We start from the raw sequence: 25,381 nt of genomic DNA, 5'->3' as shown, positions 1-25,381 counted from the left end.
ACCTCTAAAAGCTAATTTTGGAAAAGAAAAAGATAAAAATCACAGAGATAAGCATATTAATGGTTCCCAATCTGTATTTACAAATCTCATAGATCTGTTAATGGGTAATACTAAGTAGATAAATGATGTTAACGGAACATGAAAAATCCTAAATGCATCCTGAATCTGTGAGTGTGCATGCAGTACATCAGAAGAGACAAAATAGCGAATTTCATGGATCAAAGCATTAAGAACCAGCAGAGTGCCTGGCAGGAAGAATAAGGAGAATGGCACGTACAAAGCAGTCGGTGTCCTTGGGTCCGTAGCAGCCCCCGGCGCACTCGCGGTGGCAGCAGTCGCTGACGTAGGGCCCGTAGCAGCGGCCGTCACACTGCTCCGCACACACGGTCTTGGTCACTGCACGGGCAGGAAAAGGGACAGCGTCACACACGGGGCCAGGCACAGAGCTCTCCGGCTGCTCCCCGAGCAACACGCCCACGGCGCGCTGGGAAAACCCCCAGGAAGGGAGGGAACTGCCACGGTGGTGCTGGTGCTCGGATCCAGAACGCCTGCAGGACACCTGCATCCAGAACATCTGTATCCAGAACGCCTGCAGGACACCTGCATCCAGAACATCTGCATCCAGAACGCCTGCAGGACACCTGCATCCAGAACATCTGTATCCAGAACGCCTGCAGGACACCTGCATCCAGAACATCTGTATCCAGAACGCCTGCAGGACACCTGCATCCAGAACATCTGCATCCAGAACACCTGCAGGACGCCTGCATCCAGAACATCTGCATCCAGAACATTTGCAGGACGCCTGCATGCAGGACATCTGTATCCACAATGCCTGCACAATACCTGTATCCAGAATGCCTGCATGATCCCCTCTTTCGGAGCACACATGTTGCTCAAGGACTGTGGAGAAAGAATTTTTAGTGTGCCCTCTTAGGCTTGAAAAGTAATGGGGAATATTACTTTCAAATAATTAGGGTTTTTGTAGAGGATATGACACCCTTTTCTCTGATCCCCTGAAAATAATAGAAGAGCCCACCAGTTGCATGTGAGTTTTCCCCACCAAGAACAGCAACACTGAGTAAACGAGAGAAATTCAGAGTGAGACCACCAATGTCACAGCCAAATGCTGCCCTTGGTGGCAATCCATTTGGCAGATGGGAACAGAACAGACTGCAGCCTTGGAACACGTTTGGAAACACCACTTGCTATTTCTAAATAACAGAATCGCGCCTTCATTCACAGAATGAAGCAATGGAATCTACCAGCTGGATTGTTGTTCCACACCACTGGGGGCTTCACCTTGTGCAAAGAATGGTCATCCAGTGGCCCATCCACCTCCCCTCCCTCCCTCAGCTGTAACCTTTATCTTTATTATATGGAAAAAGAAATTAGTATTATCCAAACTATACCAGCCACCGCTGCCTACCGTGCTGTCAGCTGTCTTTTGATAAAAGCTGGGGTGATACACTTCTGCAATTAACCTTCAACATCTATTTATTTAAAAGCACTTAATTACTTCTTTATGAAAAATACTTTTCAGGAAGCGAGAGAAATCAAAATTCCATCCAACTTTCTGCTCAATTCTACTATTTTAATGTATAGGTAACACCTTTATAAGTGCATTCTGATCCAAAATCCCTTCACTACTTGCCAGAAATACTTACAGTAATGCTGAAGGTTCTTGCCTTATACAGTATTTATTTAGGACATAAAAATGTAAATAACTAAAGAGAAGTGATTGTAATCTACGGAATAAAACAATGCACTTTCAGAGCATTTTCATCTTGATGATACCAGAGGAAAAGCCCCAGAGAGAAAGAAAGAGCTTTTGTGGCTTGTGCAATCTAATTTGAGAAATTTGGGAAATTCTGTGAAGGCACTTACTGTCAACACTGCCTGAAAAGAACATTAAAAAGATTTGTTTATTTAAGTGACAGTATTGATAAACATGAAGACAGATGTGAAACAATGGCACCTGTGGCTGTGTGCCACCAGCACACTGTGGTGACAGTCTTGGCTCATGAAAATGAACAAATTCCTTCCCTAGTCTGTGAGTGTGCCTCGTTTTCCACCAGCTCAGGATTTGCACTGGACTGGGCGCTGTCTGCCTTACAGAGAGGCAAAGCCCAGCCTTACCCTGACTTGAGGGACAGCCCCAATTCCCATTGGAGGGCACAGAGGCCATTCAGGTCACCCTACAACCCAAACCCTCTGAGTTCACCTGTGCCACTGCCCAGGGGAGCAGCTGGTCCTGGAACCAAGGGGCCACCACCCAAAGGCTCTGCCTCCCCTTCACCATGGCACCTTGTGTTTTGGCATGGCCACAGCCAGCTCTGCCTTGTGGCTGTGCCTCGAGGCCATGCACGGAGCCCACTGTTAATGCACTCCTTGCTGCTGCCCCACAGCTATTGACATTTCTCTTAAACCCCAGGAAGTTTTGGTGTAAAGCCCCTCTGTGTGGGTAATCAGTGTGAGCCACCTAATTCACCTCTGATTTATTTAGCCCAGAACCAGCTGCTGTTGGGTGTGGGCCATGATGTCCAGAGAGCCACTGGTTCCTCGTGGAGGAACAGCTCGGTTGGCTGGAGCACGGTGCTGGTAACACCAAGGTTTTGGGGTTGATCTTGGGATGGGCCATTCCCACCAGGGCTGATCTGGAGGAACACGGTCCTCTCTTCAGCACAATACTTGAACTGGATGCCTTCAAAAAGCATAGCTTGCTTCTGGTTAGGCATCAGCTTGAGGAGGGTCTCTACCACGCTGCTCAAGCTAGGGAACACTGGGTTTTACAGAAGCAAAATTAATAGTTACAGCAAAGGTTTGTCACTGTTCTTCCCCAGCTGTTTATTTTTCAGGGAAAACAAACAACACCAACAGAAATGCCAACGTGTTGTTCTAGGAAGAGGCCAAAACATATCATATGCTTCACTGTATGCCATATTTTCATTATAGCTGCTACTGAAGGCCCAGGTCTGTGGAGAACCTGTCAGGTGTCTTTAGTGGCACCACACACAGAGAGACATTAATGAGCTTAGCAGGCTCTGGATCTTAAGGACTCATATTTAAGACACTTTGAAAGGAAGGTTTTCCCCCAGAAAATAATTGCCTTTCCCACAGGGCAATGCTGTGTATTGTCTGAAGGCCTGAAACAGTCTGATTGCTCAGATGCCAATAAACATCACTCACCAGTTCAGCTTCCTGCAATCATTCTCAGGGGGTAACCCCACAGAAAACACACGTAGCTGCACTGGTTTAAAAAGATAACAAGCTTTTTTCCCCTAAACTCTTTCCTCCAAATACAATCAATTGATTTTATAGCTATAACTTAAGACCTATCTGAAAGAGTGAATTATAAATGTTGCCCAAAATGTCAAACAATATGGCATTTCAGATGCCAGGTACTCATATCTTCACCCAACACAACTCTGAGGAGAGCCTCACTAATCCCAGCTGAGACCCCAAGCTTCAAAGCAGACCTTTTGAGGGTCAGCACAACTACCTGCCTGGATTCCTACAGATCCTGTGTGTGATGCCAAGAATTTGGAGGGCTCAACTACACAGAACTATCACAGTCAGGGCCAGGACCAAAGGACAAACCTCAAAGTCCTGAAAAAATGTGCTTTGCATTGAGATGGATTTCTGGGTGAGACTGTCAGCTTCTACCAGTATTTCATAGCAATAAACCGTGATGAAATGACCACTTCATGTACATGTGCAAATTATCAGTCTCCTTTACATTTTCCCTTCATCTTTAATTGTGTCAGGACACTATCAATCCATGAAGGAAAAAATGGGAAGCAACTGAAATCAATGAAAGTGTTCCCAACATGCAAAGTTATTAGAGCAGTACAAGGGTTTTAATTAAAGATGCTGGCTCCAAGCAGAAGTGTGGGTTTCCCTGATTGATCCCAGCTGCTGGTTCAGCTCTTTCTGTGTGCCCCACCAGGCTCCTGCTTGCTTTTTGCTGCTCTAATTTGGCACCTTCTCAGCAACACCAGCTACACAAGGACAGTATAAATACAGTTGTGCTCTGACCACACTCCTGTACACACACAGAGTCAAGGAGCACTTAACATTTGCTAAATGTTTCAGGTTTGATTTCTGTCTTTTTGCATTCCCTTAATAGGGTCTGTAGTGTAATTTAGACAGTTGTCTTTTCAGTTACATTCCTCTGGGAAAAACAAAAATCTGTCACTTTAATAAATGTATTGAATAGTAAAAGTGTTCTGCATTAAACTCCTAAAATTTTAACAACTTAACTGTAGATTTTCAAATTTGATTAGTGACTTCCAAAGACATTTGTTATTATTTTATTTAAAGTAGTTTACATTCTATTCAGTGTGTGCCCAATACAATTCAAAAAAATAGAGTCTTTTTAAAAAGTATTTTCACATTAGCCTTTCCTGACACTGAAACAAGTTATATCATCTCAAATTCAATTTCTTCCTATTAACATCTACTAATATTTTAATTATAAAAATAAAAAGGATTGCTAACTGTGTAAAACAGTACCCTGGAATTTTATCTTCTCTATCTCTTAACAGAACAGTTTGGCTTAGATTTCCAATTAATTGTCTTCTTAAATACATGAATTTTCTTGTCACATTTAGAGAGACATTGGAACAGAGTTAGATGCAGGTGATGTTTCAGACAGAGTTAGCAACAAAGACATTGCTGGAAGGCAACATTAGAAGCAGCTAGGTAGATGATATTCATGAAAAAAACAAAGGGATTTGGGTTTTTTCCATATGTAATTTGAAATGAAAGACACGGATTAAGATCTTTCATTTTTTATCCTTTCCCAGGAAAATAATTTAAATCTTATCTTGGGAGGGGGGCTCATTAAAATATTTTGCTTCAATCCTCAATAAAAAAAAAGAAATTATCAAAATGAAGCTCTGAATTGTTTCTAGGATCAAAATGGTTTGGCAATTGATGTAGCACTGCTGGACTATTTTCCTACATGTGCTGGAAAGATGTGCATCCAAGGTGATGGGGTTAAGGTAGACACAAAGTGCACAACACAGCTTGAATCGAACAACATTTGTGAGCCCAAAAGCCAGGCATGTCTTTTAAAATCATACATGAAGGCAGCAAAATCATAGTCCCACTTGCATTTTTATGTTTTGAGTCCCTACACAAATTCTCCCTCTTAGCTTCACTCAGTTTGAAGGAAACACATTGTGCAAAAATCCAATGAAAAAATACACATTGCCAGCCTTTTCCTTCAATCCTGCTGCTTGTCCAAGGTGCAGCGAGGTCATGGAGGCAAAGAAGAAATCTGTGATGCAAAACTAATTCCTGTCCCTGACCATCAGAGTGGGCTTGGAGGTAAGAGGATGTGGAGTAGTACTCAAGTAGAAAAGTGTGATCTGTGCATCTCCCTGACACTTGGATAGGTTATGGCTTTTCTTAGTTTATTATTTTAACCCCACAGTTGTGCCTTAGCCTGTCCCCACTGTTTGGATTTGCAAGGGCAGCCACTGTGGAGGGACAGAGAGCTGTCACTCCTGGAGCCAGCCTTCTGTGCAGCCCTGCTGAGCTCCTGCCTTCACAGCCCTGCAGATAAGCTCTTCTCTCCCTGGTAATTCTACATTAATCCACCAAATCAGTTCCCTTATCTGAGAGCAGTGTGTTCTAGAGGCTGAGACCATGGGAGCTGATCCTGCCACACGGACCTCTGCAGGTACACAGCTGGACTTGCTATGAGGCTGGAAACAGCCTGAACCAGCATCATGGGCTCCTTACAGAACATAACTGCCAAGATTTTAAACAATTCTTGGATAAGATAACCACAGAAGGCCTGAATAAATCTACTTGTTTGATGGGTTAATGCAGCTTCTTACAAAGTCACTAGTTTTAATAGACAAGCTTCTCATTAGGCCAGACAAAAAAAAATTAATTAACTCTAATCATGATATAAAATAATTTGGTCAGCTAGGATTTAAGTCCCTTAAGCACACAACTCAGAATTTACTTCTTTTCCTGGTAAGGAGCACTGACTTCCTCAGTGCCCTCACAAAGACTGCCAGCAAAGGAAGGAGATGTCCCAGCTCAATTCAGACAAAGAAGAATCTGCTCTGCATCACTGTACCTTAGTCCTACAGTATGTCCTGAGGGGTTTTTAACCATGCCTGCAGATAAAGCAGTGATACAAGAACACGTTAACTTTAGCAGAGCTGTAACTGTGAGCAGTTCTCCAGCAGAATCAGCTGATGCTCCTAAAGGGAAAGCAGCGCCTCTGCAGGTGTGTGGCTGTGTCCCCTGGGGCAGCAGGGCAGCTTGGATTTTTTGCTCAGACTCATCAGACATTCACCTCAGGCTGTCTGCCAGTTCTAACTCCATCCTATCTCTCACTCCGAGTAGTCAAAAAAAAACCCAAAAAGAAAAAAAAAAACCAACCCCCCCCCAAAAAACCAAAACAAAACAAAAAAAACAACCAAACAAAAAACCCCAAACAAATAAACAAAAAAAACCCCCTACCCCCCCCCCCCCCAAAAAAAAAAGCAGCAGCATCTCTGCACTGTTCCTCCCAAGTCCCAGGAAAGAGGCAGATGAGCCTGGACTGACTCTCCTCAGCTCAGGGCTTAGCTAGGGTGCTCGCCTGGGAGTGGCTCATTTGTCACAGTCCTTCCTCCCATTTACCACTCAGCCAAGGAAACAAGCACAAGCTGGGGAAGTGTTCTGTGGGGGAGCTCCCAGCAACCACTTCATTTCCCAGGAAGAGTGACTCCAGTAAAGGCAACTGGTTTTCACGCTCTTGTAAGCAGGAAAAAGAAAAAAAAAACATGTAGAAAAAACAGCCCTCAATTTTCTCCTCTTTTATTATAATCTGCTAATATTGTGACTGTACTTCTAGCTCTTTTGTGCCTACATGAAGGAGCTTAAAGCTCCTTCAGGAAGGAAGAAACTCATTTTCATGCTTTCTAAATTCACAAGGACAGAAAAACATTGTGAGTGACCCTTCACTTACTACTTCCTTCACAAAAAAACCTATTATTCTCTCTTTCAGTACAATTCAAATGTAGTCTGAAGTTATTACAAAGAAAACAGTTCTTCAAGATAACTAATATTCCCAGGCTACCACTGAAATTAACAGAGTATTTTGGCATCAGGAACTTTGCAGCATCAGGTGGTCATTAAAGATCTCCAAATACGCCATCAATAACCATCAATATTCTCAAGAGCCATACTCCATATTGCCACATGAGTGAAAAGAAAATTCAAGTTACCATAAGGAGTTTTAGAAAGCACAAGGGAGGAAAGAAAAATATCATTCACACAGGTGGGGGAAAAAAAAGCAAATCATCTATTGGTAAAAACATATGGGGAAAAAAAAAACCTTGTATATTTTAGAGTCATACTGAATCCAGAATTTATAGTATCCCTTCACAACCGAAAGAAAAAAACCAAGTAGGATCTCTGCTACATTGTTTTCCAGTTCTTTGTTTCTCACTCTTACACACTTACAAGTCTGGCAGTGATTCTCTGTTGGTCCCCAGCACCGTCCTGTGCAGGACTTGTGGCAACGACCACCTGCAGGACAGACAGAAAGACAGAGATTGGAAATGTGCCTTCCTTTCATTCCTTTAACATCCAGCAACCACAAAAGATGAGAGTCCATCTTGTCTTTGGAAGGTTTTTATACTTTAGCAAGGTTGAAACAGAGCCTATAAAAAAAGGCCTAACTAAATAACCAGACCTGGTGTCAAACTTATATGAAATACAAGTACTTATCTAAATGCTTTACACCCTAAATACCTTTTTGCTATGCATAATGACCCAGACATTTTAAAACAAAAATAAGTATGAGCAAGTCCAGAGGACTGAGGAACAATATCATCACTGAGTGTTATCACTACTGCTTTCCACAGCCTATGTAAGACCTACTCATTCCTTCACAGGAGAAGAGATGGCTGTACTAGAAAGGCTATATAGCTACCTGTCCAATTTCATCTGAACAATTATCACAGCACGGTACAGGTGGGACAACCACAATACACAGAATAGCATCATACAATTTCAGAAAGCTTCAACCCATACACAGTAACAACCTTACCTCTTCAGAAGGCTGCAAGCATCTGCCCTTCTTGTCCTTCAGCCCAGCCTTTTCTACCCCTCCTGTTCATGCAGTGCACCTGTGTGCCCTCTGCTCCCTTTGGTGGTTGCTCAGTGCACCTGGGCACTCGTTACCTTCAATATCATTCACCTGTCCTGCACAGCTGTAGCCTATTAGGGACAAGGCCCAGCTGCAGCCCCACTCCCAGTTACCACAAACTGTGTACCTACAAACAATGGGACAGTCCACTCAATGCCTTTGCTTAAAAGCTACCCCTCATCTTCTCAAACTTGCATGGTCTGCACATCCAATACTGTGGTAAGGGAAACCTTACCAGTGGTTGCCCTGTGCAACCACTTGAACCCCAGTGACAGCAAAGCTTACAGGACCTTCTGTTTTCTGACTGCTGGTTCTTTAGCTGACTGTGGTTACGTTTCAGAAAGAACCTCATGTTCCTTCAGACCTTGGATGTGATGCTCTGCATCATCTTTCCACATGCCAGTATGTCAGGACAACCACAATACAGAGTATCATACAATTCCAGAAAGCTTTAACCCATAACACCTTACCTCATCAGAAGGCTCAGGCACCTGCCCATACAGAGTAACACCAGGGCACTTCACAAGGCTGCAAGCATCTGCCCTTCTTGTCCTTCAGCCCAGCCTTTTCTACCCCTCCTGTTCATGCAGTGCACCTGTGTGCCCTCTGCTCCCTTTGGTGGTTGCTCAGTGCACCTGGGCACTCCATGGCTCATTGCTGTCAATGCTGCTCACCTGCTTCTCACAGCTGTGCCCATGGGGGATGAGGCTGGGCTGCAGCCCCACTGCCAATCACCACAGCCTGTGTGCCACAGCACAGCCCCACTGCCAATCACCACAGCCTGTGTGCCACAGCACAGCCCCACTGCCAATCACCACAGCCTGTGTGCCACAGCACAGCCCCACTGCCAATCACCACACACTGTGTGCCTACACTGATAGGTTTAGTCCCTGAAGAAAAAGAACTGCAGGCGCTTTCACTGTTAAATACAGCTGTAAGAAGCAGCATTAACAATGGTAGGTTTTTATAAACTACCTAGTAATTAGTGACTGAAATCCACTTGGACTGAGGTGGGAGTTCAGTTCACATGTCCATGTCATGGTAAAACACTGACCCAGGTGAGAGGGGCTGGCAAGCAATGAGAAGAGCTGGAATGTTCTCCTCTGGCTGCACTTCAACAGCAGAGGAGAGAGCGCTCGGACAGTCCCACACCAGTCTGGGCTGCGAGGAAAGGGAGACCCCATTCCATGGCTGCCATCTGGACATGGCCAAAGTGCAGGCACACTCCCAGCAGTGCAGTGCCTGAGGGGCAGGCAGGCCAGCCCTTCACAAAGCCAGAGCTGATGGGATGAGCCGAGACACCCAGTGTAAATCTTGTGGTAGACTATGCACAGTCCTTATCGCTGCGCTTTTGATCGCAGGAACCCAACCTTGTGTTTGATTAAACTTTTATACATCACTGAGTACTGCTGAGATTCTGTTAAGTGAATTTCCCCTTTGAACCTGATCCAGGTTCAATCCTTTCAGTCGTGTATTAACAGCTGCTGCTGCTAACACTGCTCCATTACACTAAATCAAATACTTGCCACATGCCCTGATGGGAGACAGCGTTGGAGAAAGTGCAAAATGTCTCTCAGCTGAGGTTGGATCACCCTAAAGACAAACTCTGCTCCTCTGCTAGCAGTGTGCTCACACCTGTGAGATGTTACAGAGCTGAGCAAACCCACCCTGATGGTCGTGTGAAGTCGGATTCTCTGTCACTAATTTTTCAAAGCCAGAATTCCTCCCTTGGCATTCCTGGTGCTATTGATGATGCTGCCTGGTAATTACCACACTGAATGCCAACTACCTTGTTAAAACTACCAGCTCCTTGTTGCATTCATGCTCATTTAAAGCAATTATACTTGGGAAACATTGTTGCTGATATCACCAGCACATAATTCTCTGTCACCTTCTACCATCTGTTTATTTAGATCACAAATGTACTATAACTACATAAATGCAAACTCATTCTGGCTGACAGGGAGGGCACCCCATCTGGCATGAATAATGCAACTTTAATCAGTAATAACGATTATTATGATTATTAAGAGACTACTGGAACCCTGCACAGAAAGCAAATATAGCCACACTGATTTAAAAGAATTAAAGTTTAAAATGGTGTGGTAAACAGCAAATTAAAGGAAGAATTTTAGCAGATGAGGCTTGATAAGATACAGGTTGTTAGCTGATTTTGGGACTTGCTGAACTGAATAGAAATGCTCCCCTGGAGGTGGGTTTTATTGACTAGCTGCTCCTGATCAGCAGGAGGAGCAGGATGGATGCACACTCAGAGAACCTTCCCTCCCCTGAGCTGGAGCATCCCTGCTGGGGCAGCTCAGGAGCCACAACCCACCCACAACGTGGGCTCCTCGTGCAAGACTCTCCTCTACCCCAATCCTTCCTTGAGGTCCAGTGTCTTGCCTCTCTAGGCTCAGAGGTCTGGAGCTCAGGGAAGAAGCTGGAAGCTGCATCCAGCACCACAAGGTCACTTGGAACCACACATTCCCGAGGCAGCAATTTGACTGCTCCTTCCCCTTTTTGTCCCTGGATTCCACCCACTTCTATAGCACTCTGTAAACACTGGGCTTTCCACTGTAATACGTGCTGGGGAATAACACAGAAGAAACTTCATCACACATCCAAGTGATCCCTAACTAGAGAGTCTGCCCACACCTCTGTAAAAGCTGTACTTAAAACACAAATCTTCATATCTGAGGTGCCTAGGTGCTGAGCAGATCCTCGGTATGCAGCCAAAAATTTATTCAGCCACCTCTATTCCTCCTGGAAATAAAAGTAATTCAGCATCTTCAAAACATCATTTTAAAATTTTTTAACTTGCATGCCTGCTGCCTGGTACATGACTTTGTTTGGCAGTGTCAGATGATGATTTGCATTTAAATAGAGATATTTAACAATAAAGCAAGAAAAGGCTGCCAGTTTCCTTTTTTCTCACTGGGAACTCAAAAGTGTCTGTTTCATTGTTTTCACTTTTCTCAGCTGTACAGACACAACCAGGAGCTGAGCTTGTAGGCAGCACACCTCTGAATTGCATTGTTTTGTGTCCTTTTGAAGGTCAAATATACTGAGAATTAAAACCAAACTCCCTCCAAATAGTGTATCTATATTGGCTTGCTTGTTTAAAGAGAAAAAATAACTTTCCTTGCTCTCAGTATGAACTGGTCCAGATTCTGCCCTCACATCCTTCTGTATTTCACCAGGTTTTCCCCACTAAGGGAAAATCTGTTCTGTAATAAGGAGAGATTGAAACCCATTAAAGAGCAGCTCTGCAAAATTAAGACAGAAACAGTCCTGTGGAAGTCAACATACACACTCAGGAGCATAACAAGCACTCATGAGAGGAGCAGGTCTCACAATGAGATCTGTATGTCAGACTTAAATGATAATAAATGTATTGGCCCTAAGGTTGACACGGCCATTGGAGGAATTATACTACTCCTCACAGATCTTCCTGTATGTATTTCTTAAGATTTTTAGACTGCGAGGCAAGAGATTTGAAAAGAAAAAAACTATGAAACAATTTGTGGCATAAATCATTCCTGTTATTCCTTATGTCTAAAATATTCTAAACATACAACAGAAAAAAATTTGACCAAAAAAAAACCTCTCTGCAGGGCACAACTTTGGCCCATTCACTTGATTCTCCACATTAGTGAAGGCACATGTTTTCCTTTTCCAGGCAAGATAAGGAAGGAAAGAACCCACAAAAACCCTCCCCATTACAACTGGGACACTGGAGTACATTTCTGCTCCTGAATAGTAGCATTGTTTTGCACACACAGTGCCAGTTTGGAGGCTTCCATAATTTTCATAGGTTTTGTAATGAAATCTAGGTTAAGAAAAGGCAGATTCCCACTGGAACATTAGAATTAATTTAGCTTTGGCAAATTGCACACAGAAAACCAATGTTTTGTCTCCTGGGCTGTCTTCTCTTGGCTAATTATCTTGGCCCTTGGCTAAGATCATCCCAGATCTGGATTATGCACTCTGGGCAGAGCACCTTCCTTGTCATTTCCAGAGTAGAGTTTTATTTGTGGAAAATGCTTCTGCTTTCCCAGCCAGGGAAAGTCACCAGCAGAAAATGTTTGCTCACTAGTTTGGGAAAGACCAAGGTTACTTCATCCTTGTGTTTTCCTGAGAATTGAGAAGGGTTTTCCTTTGACTCCAGGCTGACTTTATTATTTCAGAAACAGTAAAACCACAAAGGATTAAGTTACTGAAGAAACAAGAAAAATGAAGTCCTCCTCTCAGCTCTAAGCTCAGTGTCATACAGAAGAGAAACCCTGCTTCTTCCCCATCAGCTATGCCAGCTGACCCCTCTCAGTAGGAGAAGGAAAGCAGAAATAAGAGAAGAAATGTCACACTTTGCACAAAGCCTGCATTTACAGATGGTTTCTCTCTGGTTAATAAATCATCATTCAGTGTTAGGATACCTGCAACACACTGATACTGAAGCACAAATAAACACAAACAAAATAAAAATACTTAGATAGTTACAAGCCATAGTTTTAAGCAGCCTCTTCACTTACCTAACAACCTAAAATAGTTGATTAACTATCAAAACAGCTATAAATCATTTATTAGCCTCTGTAAGGTGCTTGTAAACTCATCCTCTGCCTAAAAAACTCACTCCTGCAAAAATGCTAGAGATGCCATAGAGTTGCTTCTAGACATAACCAGCCCTAAGGGCCAGGAAATTCCAGGTTTACTCTGTGGTAAGAGTCCCAGGCTGTTCTTTGCATGGCTTAGGTGAGACAGGCCTGTGTGTTGTTTTTCTAGGCAGCTAAACTCCTTAGTTCTATGTATGCATAGATAACAAAATCAAACTGTAATTCAAACACTGCAACACAGCGTTAAGGGGAATTAAAGGTACTATTGTTGTGATGGATTGTTCTGCCTTTATCAGGCCATAATGCTTTCCCTGTCCTTGTCTGACCATTCCTATTGTCACATGTTCATTCATTCATTCACGCTTCTTTGTTAGATAAAAATAATTTTGCATTTCCTACCCGCCCTGTGCTAGCCTTCAGATCTCTTCTATTGATTTGAAAGTTAATTACCTAAGAGAGTCTCACACTTCCCAGGATCTCCTTCCCTAATGGCAAGAGAGACACATATTGCAAAAAAAGGTAAAACTTCCCATAAAAGAAGAAAATGTGTTATAGAAATAGCTAGTGCTCATTTTCTCTTCCTCTGTAGAAGCATTATGGCATGGAGAAATCTAAGGGTCAATTCCTCCACTGCTAACAAACTATATGATTTCACTCATGTCAGATGAATTCACCTAGGGATCTATCACCAAACAGCTTTCCAATGTAGGATTAGTCCCATAAAATTCAGGCTTTTCTTTAACAAGCTCTACCTGCACTGGTATTGTTACTTTTATTGTGGTAAATGGCAGCAACTGACTTTTCTGTCTCCACTCTGTATTTTTGCTTTTCCCCTGAAGTCTCCATGTCCAGTGGAGAACACGCTGCACAAATATTAATGGGATCCCTTTACAGAGAAAACTCCCATAGGGTTCATAAACAAGCACCTACACTGTGGAAAAGCACAGCACCTGTTGTGGATCCATCCATCCATCCATCCATCCATCCATCCATCCATCCATCCATCCATCCATCCATCCATCCATCCATCCATCCATCCGTTCCCTAGAGCCCAACCCTGTGAGAAATTAATTTGTAGAGAATTCTCAAGGTTTGACAGAAGACTTACATAGTATGTATCTGTATGTAAACCTTGAGATAAGAAATGCTGACTTAGAAATGTGATAGAATAAGACAGACATTGTTGAGAGAGAAATAGAACTAGAAATAAGTTTTAAAGGATGGCCTAATCAGACACAACTCCACCTGCCAGGAGGATGCATCCAGCCAGGAGCTCTGTGAGGGTGGAAGCAAACTCCTGCTCACGATCACTTCCAACAGGCAGCTCCAGTTCTGCCAGTCAACACCTCTATCTCCCCTTCATCTTCCTCAGCAGATAAGAAAAGAGACAAACACAAATGGAGAGGGACTCAGGGACAAGCAGCTGAAAAGAAACTGGCCTGGGAAACAGGTCTGGGAAATGAAAACAATCCAAGAGATACGTCCTGAAAGACAGGCACGGAAAGAGATACAGGGACAGCGTGAGGGGGAGAGGGAGCAGAGATAAAACTTAGCCAGCACTAAAGAAAACAAAAACTGAATACCAAAGAGGGATGCATTACCTTGAGTAATGTGGGATGGAGACAAGCCTTGTGTGTGCACAGGGACCGGGTGTCTGTTGAGAGCTGCAAAATCACAGAGTATTGCCAGATATTGCTGGTGGCAGACAGTTTTGATTTTAAGAGAGATTGGCCACCAGGGGTAAAGGAATAAATGGAAAGTCAAGAAGAGCATGTCAGCAGCACCGAACGGGCTCGGGCTGGTGGATTCATATCTGCTGCTGACAGCTCTGAGCTGATAGGGAGCTCACTGTAACATTACTGCAGCTGCTACAGAAAAATGTCTTCAGGCCACAGTAATGACTACAGAAAGGGACCTGAGGGGGGTAATGAAGACACTGGTTATTTTTCTCTGTCTGGAGCAGACAGCACTGGTAAGGCTGTGTGACTCGATGCATTAATTGGGGGTTTAGTCATCCACACAAAATAAAAACCTTCACATATGACATAGTCTAAAACTTTACACTGATTAAGCAATTAGGAGCTATTAATTATCACTGCTTATAGCTGTTAGCACAGAGCAATGTAAGTGAATTCCCCCCACTGTGATGGTGAATTAGTTCCAATCAGCATCAAATGCCTTCCTGAACATGCACACAGGGATGCTGAGCAAATGGGGAGACACAGCCAGAAGGCTAAAAGGATAGGTCAAGTCATACCTGCTGCTTGGCAGGCTCATCAAGAATAACAAAGCCTCAGGAATCCTTCCGTTGTAATCATTATTGTTAAAAAACCATCCATAGGTAACTGCCCCTCCTCCCTCAGCGCAGCAGGAGCAGAAGAGCAGCCTGGTGCCTGCACACTGGGGTCAGAGTGAAACACATTCCCTCCAGTGGACCATCCCCAAAGCACACAGATAACAACCCCAGGCCCCTTCCAAATCCTGGAGTAGCTCTTATTTCCTCTTTCCTCTGTGGGGAAGGAGAGGGTGCTATTCCATCACCTATATGTGACATCTCACCCAGGGTGCCACATCTCATTCTCTCCTCTGCTTCCTGTGATGAAGGCTCTCTCCTCTCAGGTCAGCAAGGCAAGAAACAGTCTGGGGCTGCTCTCTGGAAGGGGAAAGCACAGAGCTGGCAGCCATCCCTCCCCAGGACAGCTCTCCTGACACAGGGAGCTCTTCAGACCAAAGGGAGAGAGCTGGGCACAGCACACAGCCATCCCTGGGCTCGTGCCTGCAGCTCGGTGGCTGTGATCACTGGAGAGCCATGGATCAGAGCAGCCCTAGGATTATATCTGTATTTAACTTAATGATTACTTAATACTCAGAACTTCAACAGATAAATTAGAAAATATGCCAACTAAGACCAGCCTGGGGCAGTTTCCACTGGGAGGTGAGAGCCAGGACGTACAGATTTGAATGCCTTGATGCAAGGTAGGAAACTGAACCCTGCTCCCCCACACCCTGAAGAACCCCCGAGCAGATAATGTGGAGAAAAAGGGGAGAAAAGCCAGTCTTACAGAGGAAATTTGAGGGTGAGCAGGAGACAGGTCTGTGAGAGGAAGGCACTTCAGATTAAGCAGACAGAGACCACAGAAAGCCAACATATTCTATGCCTTTATATTCACCTCAGCATTTCCCCCTGCATGGGGGTGTCTGGAAGTGCCCACATTTCCTGTCTCAGCAGCAGTGACTGCGATGCCCAGCACTGGCACTGCATCCTTCACTGCCCACTGGCTCTCAGACCTGGCACTTTTCTGGTGTGACAGCACAGGAAATCCAAACCCACAAACAAGCCAACAGCAGGGGAGCACATGGGCACCTGTGGCAGAGCCTGGAATAAATCTGGAGCCAGGTCTCTGTCCATGAGAGCAGCAGCACTCACTGTCTGATGCACAGCTCGGCTGAGAACAGAAGGATGCAGATATAAGTTGCTTTTTGGAGGGGGACAGGATGTGCAGAGCTGGGAGGAAAATTCCTGCACCATTAGATGAGATTTTCAGAGGAGGCTCTCAACAAACTCAAACACACAGCTCAGAGTGTTCTTGTGTGGGTTTAACAGCAGCTCCTCAAACAGGTCAAGTCAGTCAATGCCACATCAATCAAAATGCTGTCCTGTTATAATGTTCCTGTAATGCAGCCAAAGCAGTAATAAAGTTCCAACAGAGGGACATACAGTTTTCATTTTTTAAACAAAGTAATAACCTCAAAGAAAGGAAATCAAAACTTGAAATTGAATTGGCTTTTAAAAATCATTTTGTTCTTTCTTGATCCCATGTAGTATTCCTAGAGTCTGGCAGGGTGTATTTAGAACTGCTAATGTATTAATCAACTTCTGACTCAATTATATGGAAATACTAAAAAGGAATTCCTCATTCCCATGAAATCTGGAGTCCAGTTTTAGGTCAGTTTTTTAAGTTTGGATAAGCCTCTTAATATGCTTATCCAAAATGTATTTCTGGCTATTTGAAACAAAACTGATTATTTCAAAGCAATACTTGGAGCACAGAAGCCCCTTCTCTGTTGGAAAACGATGGTTGGACACATATTCTGATATTTAGATTAAGTGTTTCCTATACACAAAAAATTAATGAAAATAATCATACAAATTTCAAACTGCAATTTCCTGGACAATTTTCAGTTATCAGAGATCTGCTAGGAGGTGATGCTTTGGGCATGATGGGACTGTCACATAGGTGTAATACTGCATGATGGTGTGAAGGGACCAGAAGGAAGACCCTGAAGCTGCCCTGCGTTTGAGCAGACCTGTGGCCAGAGCCCTTTAGCCAGGACAGCAACTCTCATGACAGTTCTGAGAGTTTCTGCCAGAACAGATAGACCTAACAAAATCCTTAAAAACCACAGATGTGACAGCAACAAAGGCTTGGGGTGGTTTTGGGTTTGATGAAGGGAGCAGAACAGTGTGTTGGGAGAAGCCACCTGGGTGGTGCTGACACTGCACCCACCCTGTGAGGCACCAACCAAGCCCATCTGAGGGCAGGCAGGGTGGGAGGCACACAGCAGCTTCCAGATCCTGCAGACACTATTCAGCAGCTGATTTTATACACTTTCTTTCCTTCCCCTCTCCCTAAGCAGCTCTTTGAAGGAGGGTTGTGAGAGCAGCTGAAGCTTGCTGTGAGAGACCAATCCTACCCACCCACTCACTACAAATCTGGCAATCACCATGCAATTAGGCTATTTTAAATATTCTGACTATTTGGGGGTTGTTTCCTGCTTTCAAGAAACACGGGTGCTTGTGATGAACAAGCTGCCTGTGAGGGAGAGGAATGCTTTCATTCAGCCTGAAAAAGTCTCTCCCTTGTGCAATACACTGCTTAAACACCAATCTGCTCATAAACAGGTGCTGTGCACTAATACTTTATACACACACAGGTTGCCATTAACAGATGAGCATTTGCCAAGAGTTGCTACACACCACTATGTGGAGCCCTACTTCAGTTCTGTACCTACAGAACCACTGTGATGTTTTATACATCAGCATGGTAACCTCTGCCACAGGGGGAGTGACTTTCACCCTGCAACTGCTAAAGGAAGGAAGGAGGATACTCAGTGAAACTGCTCAGCACTGTGGCAGGGATGGGGTTGGTCTGCAGCCGAGTATTTTTTGTTTGTATTTTTGCAAAATATATTTCTCAGCGCCAAGAGATGCCCATGCCTGAGATTCCTCAGAAACTGTTAATGCTGGTTTTCTCTGTGCCCTCCTCTCTGTGCCCATGATTGCTGGAAATCCCCATGTCTGTAGCAGTTACTTTGCTGGGGTCTGGCAGCATAAGGAGTTCTGTCCCTCACAGCATTATTTTTTCTTATTTGTGTTCATTACTTACTTTTTATTCAGTAACTCAGCTGTGAGAGGCATCGTATTTCCATTAGGTGCCACGTCCACTTGCCTTTCAAATCTCTTTCAAGGGCAGTCACCAATTGAGAAATCCCTTCTGAAAATGCTGGCTGAAGGTATTTACTAGAAAGCTAAACTGATTCCCTTTATTTAAAACACACTGTTCTGGGCTGAGGAAAAAACATTACAGGCAACTTCAAGCAGTTCAGCTTGCCACTCTAATGCAAATCAAGTTCATTGTACTACTAGATTTCATGTATTCCTCCATCTTCAGATATATCTGCTTGGCAAAGACTATTCTGTAAAATCAAATTTTTCTGTTACTGTATTTGCCTTTCAATTCCAGGTAAATAAATAAATTATGTCTGCACTAGAGATGCCTTAATGGAAGGAAAAGCAGCCTCCAAAAAAGCAGCCTCCAAAAAGCAGCCTGAACAAAAGGCAGATGTGGGACTTTCTGTCTGATACAAATTCTCTTTCCAACTGAGATGTCCATGAAACCATAACTGCTGCTGAAGTGCAGTGCTTTAAGCCCGTGAAGCCACATGGAAGGAGCTTTCACAAAATGTTTGTGGCTTTTTATGGAAAAGAACAGCTTCTCCTCCTGGCTTTGCTTTGCCATGGTGATGCTGGTGGTAGGGAACTGTTCTGGTCTGCTGAGGCCCTGTTTGCTGGTCTCCAAACATACATTTAAAATGTTAATTGAACTCCAAGTAATAACCTCAATGAAAGGCTATAATTTAACAAACTCTGCAATAACAAATGTCTTCAGGGTGTACTTTCTGCAATGCCATTTTCTCTGTAGGTAGTTTCCAATTTAGATGTACACCAAAAATGATACACTAGCTATTCTGAAAGGTGGCTTTAAGCATGAATTAGTCACTTCCCTCTTTTCAGCAGCATACATAAATATATTGCTGTTACTCTGGCCTTCTGCAGAGCAAAATCCTCATGGCTTGGAAAAAAACACAAAATACCTTGCAAGAATAACTGGACAAAATGTGGTTATCTCATCTGTGTCCTGGTACTGAGGGTTGGGGGGTTTACAAACACTCAGGATTTACATGTAATTGTCTCCTGTTACAGAAGCACCCACTGCTCTGAAGGAAAGCTTTCCTTGTACTTTTAATTTCGCTGCATTAACCTCCTTCAATCCTTACTAACCAATGGCTTTTTTACATCTGAGGGAAAGGACTCCATCCTTCTCCTGCTCTGATCCAAGCCTCCATATTTCATCAGCATGGCTGTGGCTTCCCAAGGGCAGCAGGACTGGTCTGGAGCAGGAATCTGTTTTGGGTGGCCCAGCTGAAAACACTGGGGTGGACATGAACAGCATTTTTATCCAGTTCAGGCACAGCACACCTGAGAACTGGTGCAAGGTCAGGAGCTTTGGGAGAGGTGGCAAGGATCTGACAAACCCCTATTCTTCATAGCTATCACATAATTACTTCAGAGTTAAACACCCAGTGGTCTGATCTGAGTATAAATTTCCAGATGAGTGTAAAAATGATCCTTTTCTAATATGGCAACTTCTGGTACAAAAGCTGAGTTACTGTGCTCTGTGAAGAGTTACAAGGTCACTACTGAACATTAAATCAAGGGGCTGCCCATCTGCCAGGCCTCATTCTGTAGCTGCAATAAACACCTGTACACAAATGCACCCACATCCCTTGCTGGCAACTCCAAACAGAGACTCTTAATACCCAAGCAAGAATACAAAGCTTATCACTTATCCAAAATTCCATGCAAATATTAACTCATACTCCTTGTGAAACACAGGACAAGAATATAGTACATATGCTGAGAAGAATATACATATACCCACATGTGAGATTTTCTCCTATAACAATTAAAAAAAATATATAAGGAGCTTCTGGCCTTAAATTAGTTTGACATAAAGACATATCTGCTAAACTCAGTTTCTACCAGATTGTTCCAATTTCTGTAATATTTGAAAGAAGTATATTTTAGAAACCCTATTACTCCATTTGCTAGCATGTGGAAAACTGGCACTAGAACATGGCCCAACAAATGCTCAGTTATCGGGGCTGGGGGCAAGTTAACTTCAAAAAGCAACTCACAGTGTGACAGAAAAAATTAAGGGAAAAAAAAAAAAAGACAAAAATTACAGAGCTCACACTGACTCCCATCAACCAAATAGAGGGATAAGTATGTCAAACTGAGCTGCAATGCTTCCAAAGACCCCTGCTCCCAGGTAAGGTCACTGACAGCTTGGATTGCCAAGAGCACTGAGGGCTGACTTCATAAGCAGCTACACAACTGGGAAGTCCATTTTTTGTTCCTTTAATTAAAATGCAAAGCACGGGCTAAATAGTAAACATTTAATTAGATTTGTCTCTATGTTTCAATATTAATAAAACACATGAAAAATGCAATGAGACCCAGCTAACTGGGGACTCTCCAAAAGTAGCTGTAAATGAGCAATTATAATACAATTGGGGTGTTGCTCCCCAGGGATCCCCAGGACTGACACTTCTTAATATTCCAGACAAAGGTTTAGAAATTATTAAAATATGCCAGGCAATAAAGTGTACAGATGACAAGAAGAGTGAAATCCCAGCAAATTACAGTGAGGAGCAGCCAGTATCAGAGAGTGAGCCAGACTGGCAGCTAAGCTGGAGTCATTCACACCAAATGACTTTTATGGAGCCAAACATAAGATTGCATATTTCAGAACAGAACACACAGGCTGTATTTGCTGGGAGAAAAAAGGGAGACACTAAAGCACACAGATCTCAGAACTGCCTGAACACCAAATTCCTCACATGAAGCTGAAACACAAAGGGTATAATTTTTACTTCTATTGGTTATATGAGGAATAAAATGCCACGCACGCTTTGGCTTCAGCCTTCTAAAAGCAAACTGAAAAAGACAGTTTACATTGATGAGCAATGAAAATTCCTCTGGGGCTGGAAAGAAATTCCTCCTTGAGATGGGAGATCCTCCATCTGTCCAGCTTTTGGAAGAAGATCAGGAGGTGAGCTGATGACACAGTACACAGAGAGAAAAAGCTGGCTAGGAGGGCTCCTTGAGCAGCCACAGAAAGTGCAAGATGCAACATCTGTTCTTTAAAATTGTGCTCAGATTAAAGGCAGCTGCTATTATTCCTTTTAATACTGGCAAGTAACCAACTTCTGGAGGGACAGCTGCACTTGTGCAAAGCTCCAGGGCAGTGCCAGGAGAGTGCACAGAGCACCACGGCCACTGGGACCTCAAAGCCAGGCTGGAAGATAAGCTGTGGTCAGGGAAGTCACTGAGCTCCACACCAGGCAAGCTGCTGATATTCCAGGCCTCTGCATACAGAAAATACAACTAATGATGTTTCAAGGCTCCTTTTGATCTTGAAAAATCTGTGAATCAATAGGCAAAAAAGAGCCAAATTTTGGAAGAGAGGAGTTTTCAAGCAGCGTTTCTCTGGAATACACCATGGGATTTATTGAGTCACAGGCACAGCCCTGCAGACCAAGTCTTTTCTCCCTGTAACTCTGCAGCAGTGCTTCTGCACAGCTCAGACTGGGGTGCTCTCACACCACAGGCTGCAATTAGATACAAAGCAATGGCAGAAGAGCACCAGGCTGTGAAGAGCAAGGAACTGAAGTTGTTCTGCCTGAAAAAGTACCTTGCCAAAAACTCCAGCTTTATTCACAGCTGACAGGCACTCAGATGAAAAGCCAGATCGACAAAGGGAATTTTTTCCAGAGATCTCACTACACTTCAGACTGAGCAGAAACTTGGTTTCAAGAAAATACTTGAATTGAATTTCAAGAAAGTCCAGCATTTTTTTAAACAACTCCTTGAGAAGCAACTTAATTTTTTTTAAACTTGAAAATTTTAGAATGATTTTTGCATCCATATTACCAGCCACCAGTCACCAGCTCTATCGTGAACACGCATCTGTAGTTTCAATATTTCTAAGAGCATTTCTGACTGATTTGAACACATGCTATTGGCTATGGAAGTGACCTCAATGCAATAATTCAAACTCTACAAGCTTTTCTGTAAAACAAAAGCTCCAAGAAAAGTTCCTCTGAAAATTCTAATTTAATACTATGGACTTTGTTAAATGCTGTAAAAGAGCTCACCTGACAAAATGTGGTTTGTCCAGCTCCTGCTAACAACAAAACTGAGGAGAATATTGAAGACACAGATGAAAGCAGCCAGATTTTCACTGGACTTTCCCAAAAGCTGCTCAAAGAGCTCTACTAATCTGGAGGCATTTTAGGCAAGAAGCCTCATTCTTTTCCTCTGCTTTATTTATTTTCCCTGCTGGGATCTGCACCCTGGGTTTCTACCTCTGAAGAGCAGAGCTCTAGCTCTTCAGTTAAGGGACTGCATCCAAAAAGTGGATGTGCTAACAGGGGAATAGGCTCTTGCAAAGCAAGGCTTCAGCATGTTTGGCCAATGCTTGAATTCATGGCTGATTTGTGGAAGGAGGGAAAATAGATTTTCAGCATTGTTGCAGAAACAATTTCAATAACGCAAACCTAAAGAGAAAATTTTGTTCCTTGGAGAGTTAAGTGCTTTTGAGATTCCCACTGCGATGTGCTCAGCCTAAAACCCCAGGCTGGCAGTGCAGAATTCAGGCAAACAGAAAAGTAGGCTGCTTTCAAGTTACAACTAATTCCAAAAGCTTCAGCTATGAGATACCAGTGTGGGAAGGTGGTGCAAGCAGTAAATATTTCAGGGTGTGTGCGAGTCAAAATGCCAGGCACAGAGGCTGTGTCCTGGGAGAGCTGAAGCACGTGTGGCCCCTGGTGCAGGGTTTGTTTATTCGAGCGCTGCGCCAGCAGCCACCGCCTCTGTGCATCTGAACGGTGACACCGTGTCACTCAGGCCTCCAACACGAGCTCTTCTGCATGCATTTGATCAGAACTTGAAGAAAAAAGGAGAAGCAGCACTCAGGATTCACATGTCTGCAGTATTTCTGTCAGTGTTTAAGACACCATGGCCTTTTCAACTGGCTCCTTAGCACTGATGTGACAATGAAAGCCTGTGAAGAAGGGAATCAGAGGAGCTTTATTCCCAGAGTGCACTGGCCATATTCTCTTCTGTCTAGCACTGATGTGAATGAAGGAGATTGCCAGAATTGGCAGATCCAAGGTATGAAACAGGCACAGAGGCAGGGGACTGATTTTACTTCGGAGCATCTTTGTTTCATTCCACCCTTTTGTCTTCCTCTGCTGATTGCAGTGGAGCAGCGAGGGAGGGTTCAAGCGAAATTATCCCTGAAGTCAGACCATTATCAGCTTTTCCAGCTGGCTGGGAAAGGGAACAGCATGGGCACCTGCAGTGGCAGCTCCCTGACAGGGCTGTGCCCTGAGCTCCCACACACGCTGGTGCCCAGCTGTGCCTGACGTGACACTGCATCCACATCACCCTGCTGCAGCCACTCTGGCCATGGCCAAAGCCCAGCAAGCATGGGAGTCTTCTCTGAGGCTGGGCACTCCTCTTTTGGACATGTAGACACCTCTGGGGACATTTTTTGTCCTCTACTGATGGCTGGAAGCAACGCCAGTGATGCCAGAGCACCAAACTGTGTTGGGTGCTGTGTTTGGTTGAGGTACCAGATCCTGACACTCAGGGCAGGTCACAGCCTCTGTCTCTGCACACATTCACTGCCAGGTGTCAAAGAGGTTTTACAGCCACTTCTGTGTGCCAGAGAGGTTTGACAAGAGGATCCATGTTTACCCCTGAAAGAATTTTCTACCAAGGTCATTGACATAGAAACCAAGAGTGAAAAAGGAAAAATAAGAGAAACCTGCAACTGCCTATTCTGATAAGCACTTTGTTTGTGTCTTGTGACCAATGAGTAAAGTGTAAACTTATGAGTTTTGTAAGAATGTATAAAAAGCATGCATGCTATAATAAAAACAGGTTTGAAGCCTTCTGAAAAAGGAGTGTGTTGCTTTGTATTGTCTCTGTCTCAACTATGACAGCCACTACCACTGCCCTCTCAATTCCTGGGGTATAAGGTGTGCTCCAGTCCTGCCAGTCATGGCTAAACGTGGTACATGATGCTGCTAGCCAGGTCTTACAGGATCTCACACTTCCAAAGACTTCCCTAAATTACTGCTAGGATGGACTTTGCTGAGCTTCACACAGCAGGATTGGCTGGTTCACGTTCCCTCCTACAAAGGTTTGTAGATAAACAGTAAAACCTAGTAAGTAGTTCTTTCCAAAATATTTTGACATTGTGATATTCTCAGTAATGCCAAGCAATACATACTTCTGTAGTTCCACTGGATTTAGCCAAGATTTCCATTGGATAGGAGACACCTGAGACTTAAACAGTAAATACATACACTTGCTGGATCCAGAAAATCCTGAGTCACAGTCCTTGCAGAAAAGAACTTTGTAATGCACTGAGCATCATCTGCAGCAGTGGAGAAAAGCAAGGCTGGGCACAGCAAGCACTCATACTCCTTAGCAGTTTGTGAAAAGTGACATGTGAGCCAAAATTGAGAAGTATATACCTTATTTAATGACATTTTACACCAACTTCCAGGGTTAAAATTCAAGGTTCATTTCTCCAAGTCCTATGTGTGTGCATAGTACATATGCAAGCACCCACACACAGACAGGTATTTAACTACAGACTATTTTAAATAGTGATTTCTGTTACAGTTCTTTGTTACCCAAAGCCTTAGGACCTTTTTAAGCATTTGTTGGCTTTTTGTATAATGGTGTTTATATTTTCACCTGTGTAAGTTGTGAAGACAAATGGTTTGGATTATTTGATTAATTCAATCAAATTTCACAGGACTCATGAATTGTATTGAGACAGGATTGAGTTTCTCAGAAGAGACTTATGTTTATTAAATTACAGTCCAGTTGTGCACTGCCTCATCCCAAGTAAGGAAAAATAGAGTAAAATTTGGGTGGCTATCTTAATGAAGCTGACTTGGTACACAGCTCTCAATCATTGAAATAATCATTGAAATAATCCCAATCATTGAAATAATGCTGTTTATCTTATTTATCAAGTACAAATGGCAAAGCACAAATTGTTCCTTCCATATATTTCAAAACAACTCAAAAGAAATAAAAAAAAAGTTTGAAGAAAACTGGACTTTGCTCCATACATTCTTTCATCTAGCTGTGTGTGGGCACTAATATCTGCTGCCTTTGCTTTCAGGGTGTGTTTCTAAAAGTACTCAGAATGAATCTTGTTCCAGTTCTTCTGGAGTCATC

General features: G+C 43.5%; 1 protein-coding gene across 2 annotated transcripts in view; it reads right to left on the bottom strand.

Annotated features, from left to right (window-relative positions):
* ERBB4 (erb-b2 receptor tyrosine kinase 4) overlaps window positions 1-25,381 on the bottom strand; it is a 581,304-nt gene that overhangs the window by 166,710 nt on the left and 389,213 nt on the right. For both annotated transcript variants that reach the window (XM_053947445.1, XM_053947444.1), the window contains exons 5-6: window positions 7,474-7,539; window positions 278-396 (exon numbers count right to left, since the gene is read on the bottom strand). In XM_053947445.1, coding sequence (XP_053803420.1) covers window positions 278-396; window positions 7,474-7,539 — 185 coding nt within the window. The remainder of the gene's footprint in view (window positions 1-277; window positions 397-7,473; window positions 7,540-25,381) is intronic.

The sequence above is a fragment of the Vidua chalybeata genome, chromosome 7, assembly GCF_026979565.1.
Source record: "Vidua chalybeata isolate OUT-0048 chromosome 7, bVidCha1 merged haplotype, whole genome shotgun sequence".
NCBI lineage: Eukaryota > Metazoa > Chordata > Aves > Passeriformes > Viduidae > Vidua > Vidua chalybeata.
The sequence above is the reverse complement of the archived record's forward strand: the minus strand, read 5'-3'. Positions and strand labels throughout refer to the sequence as shown.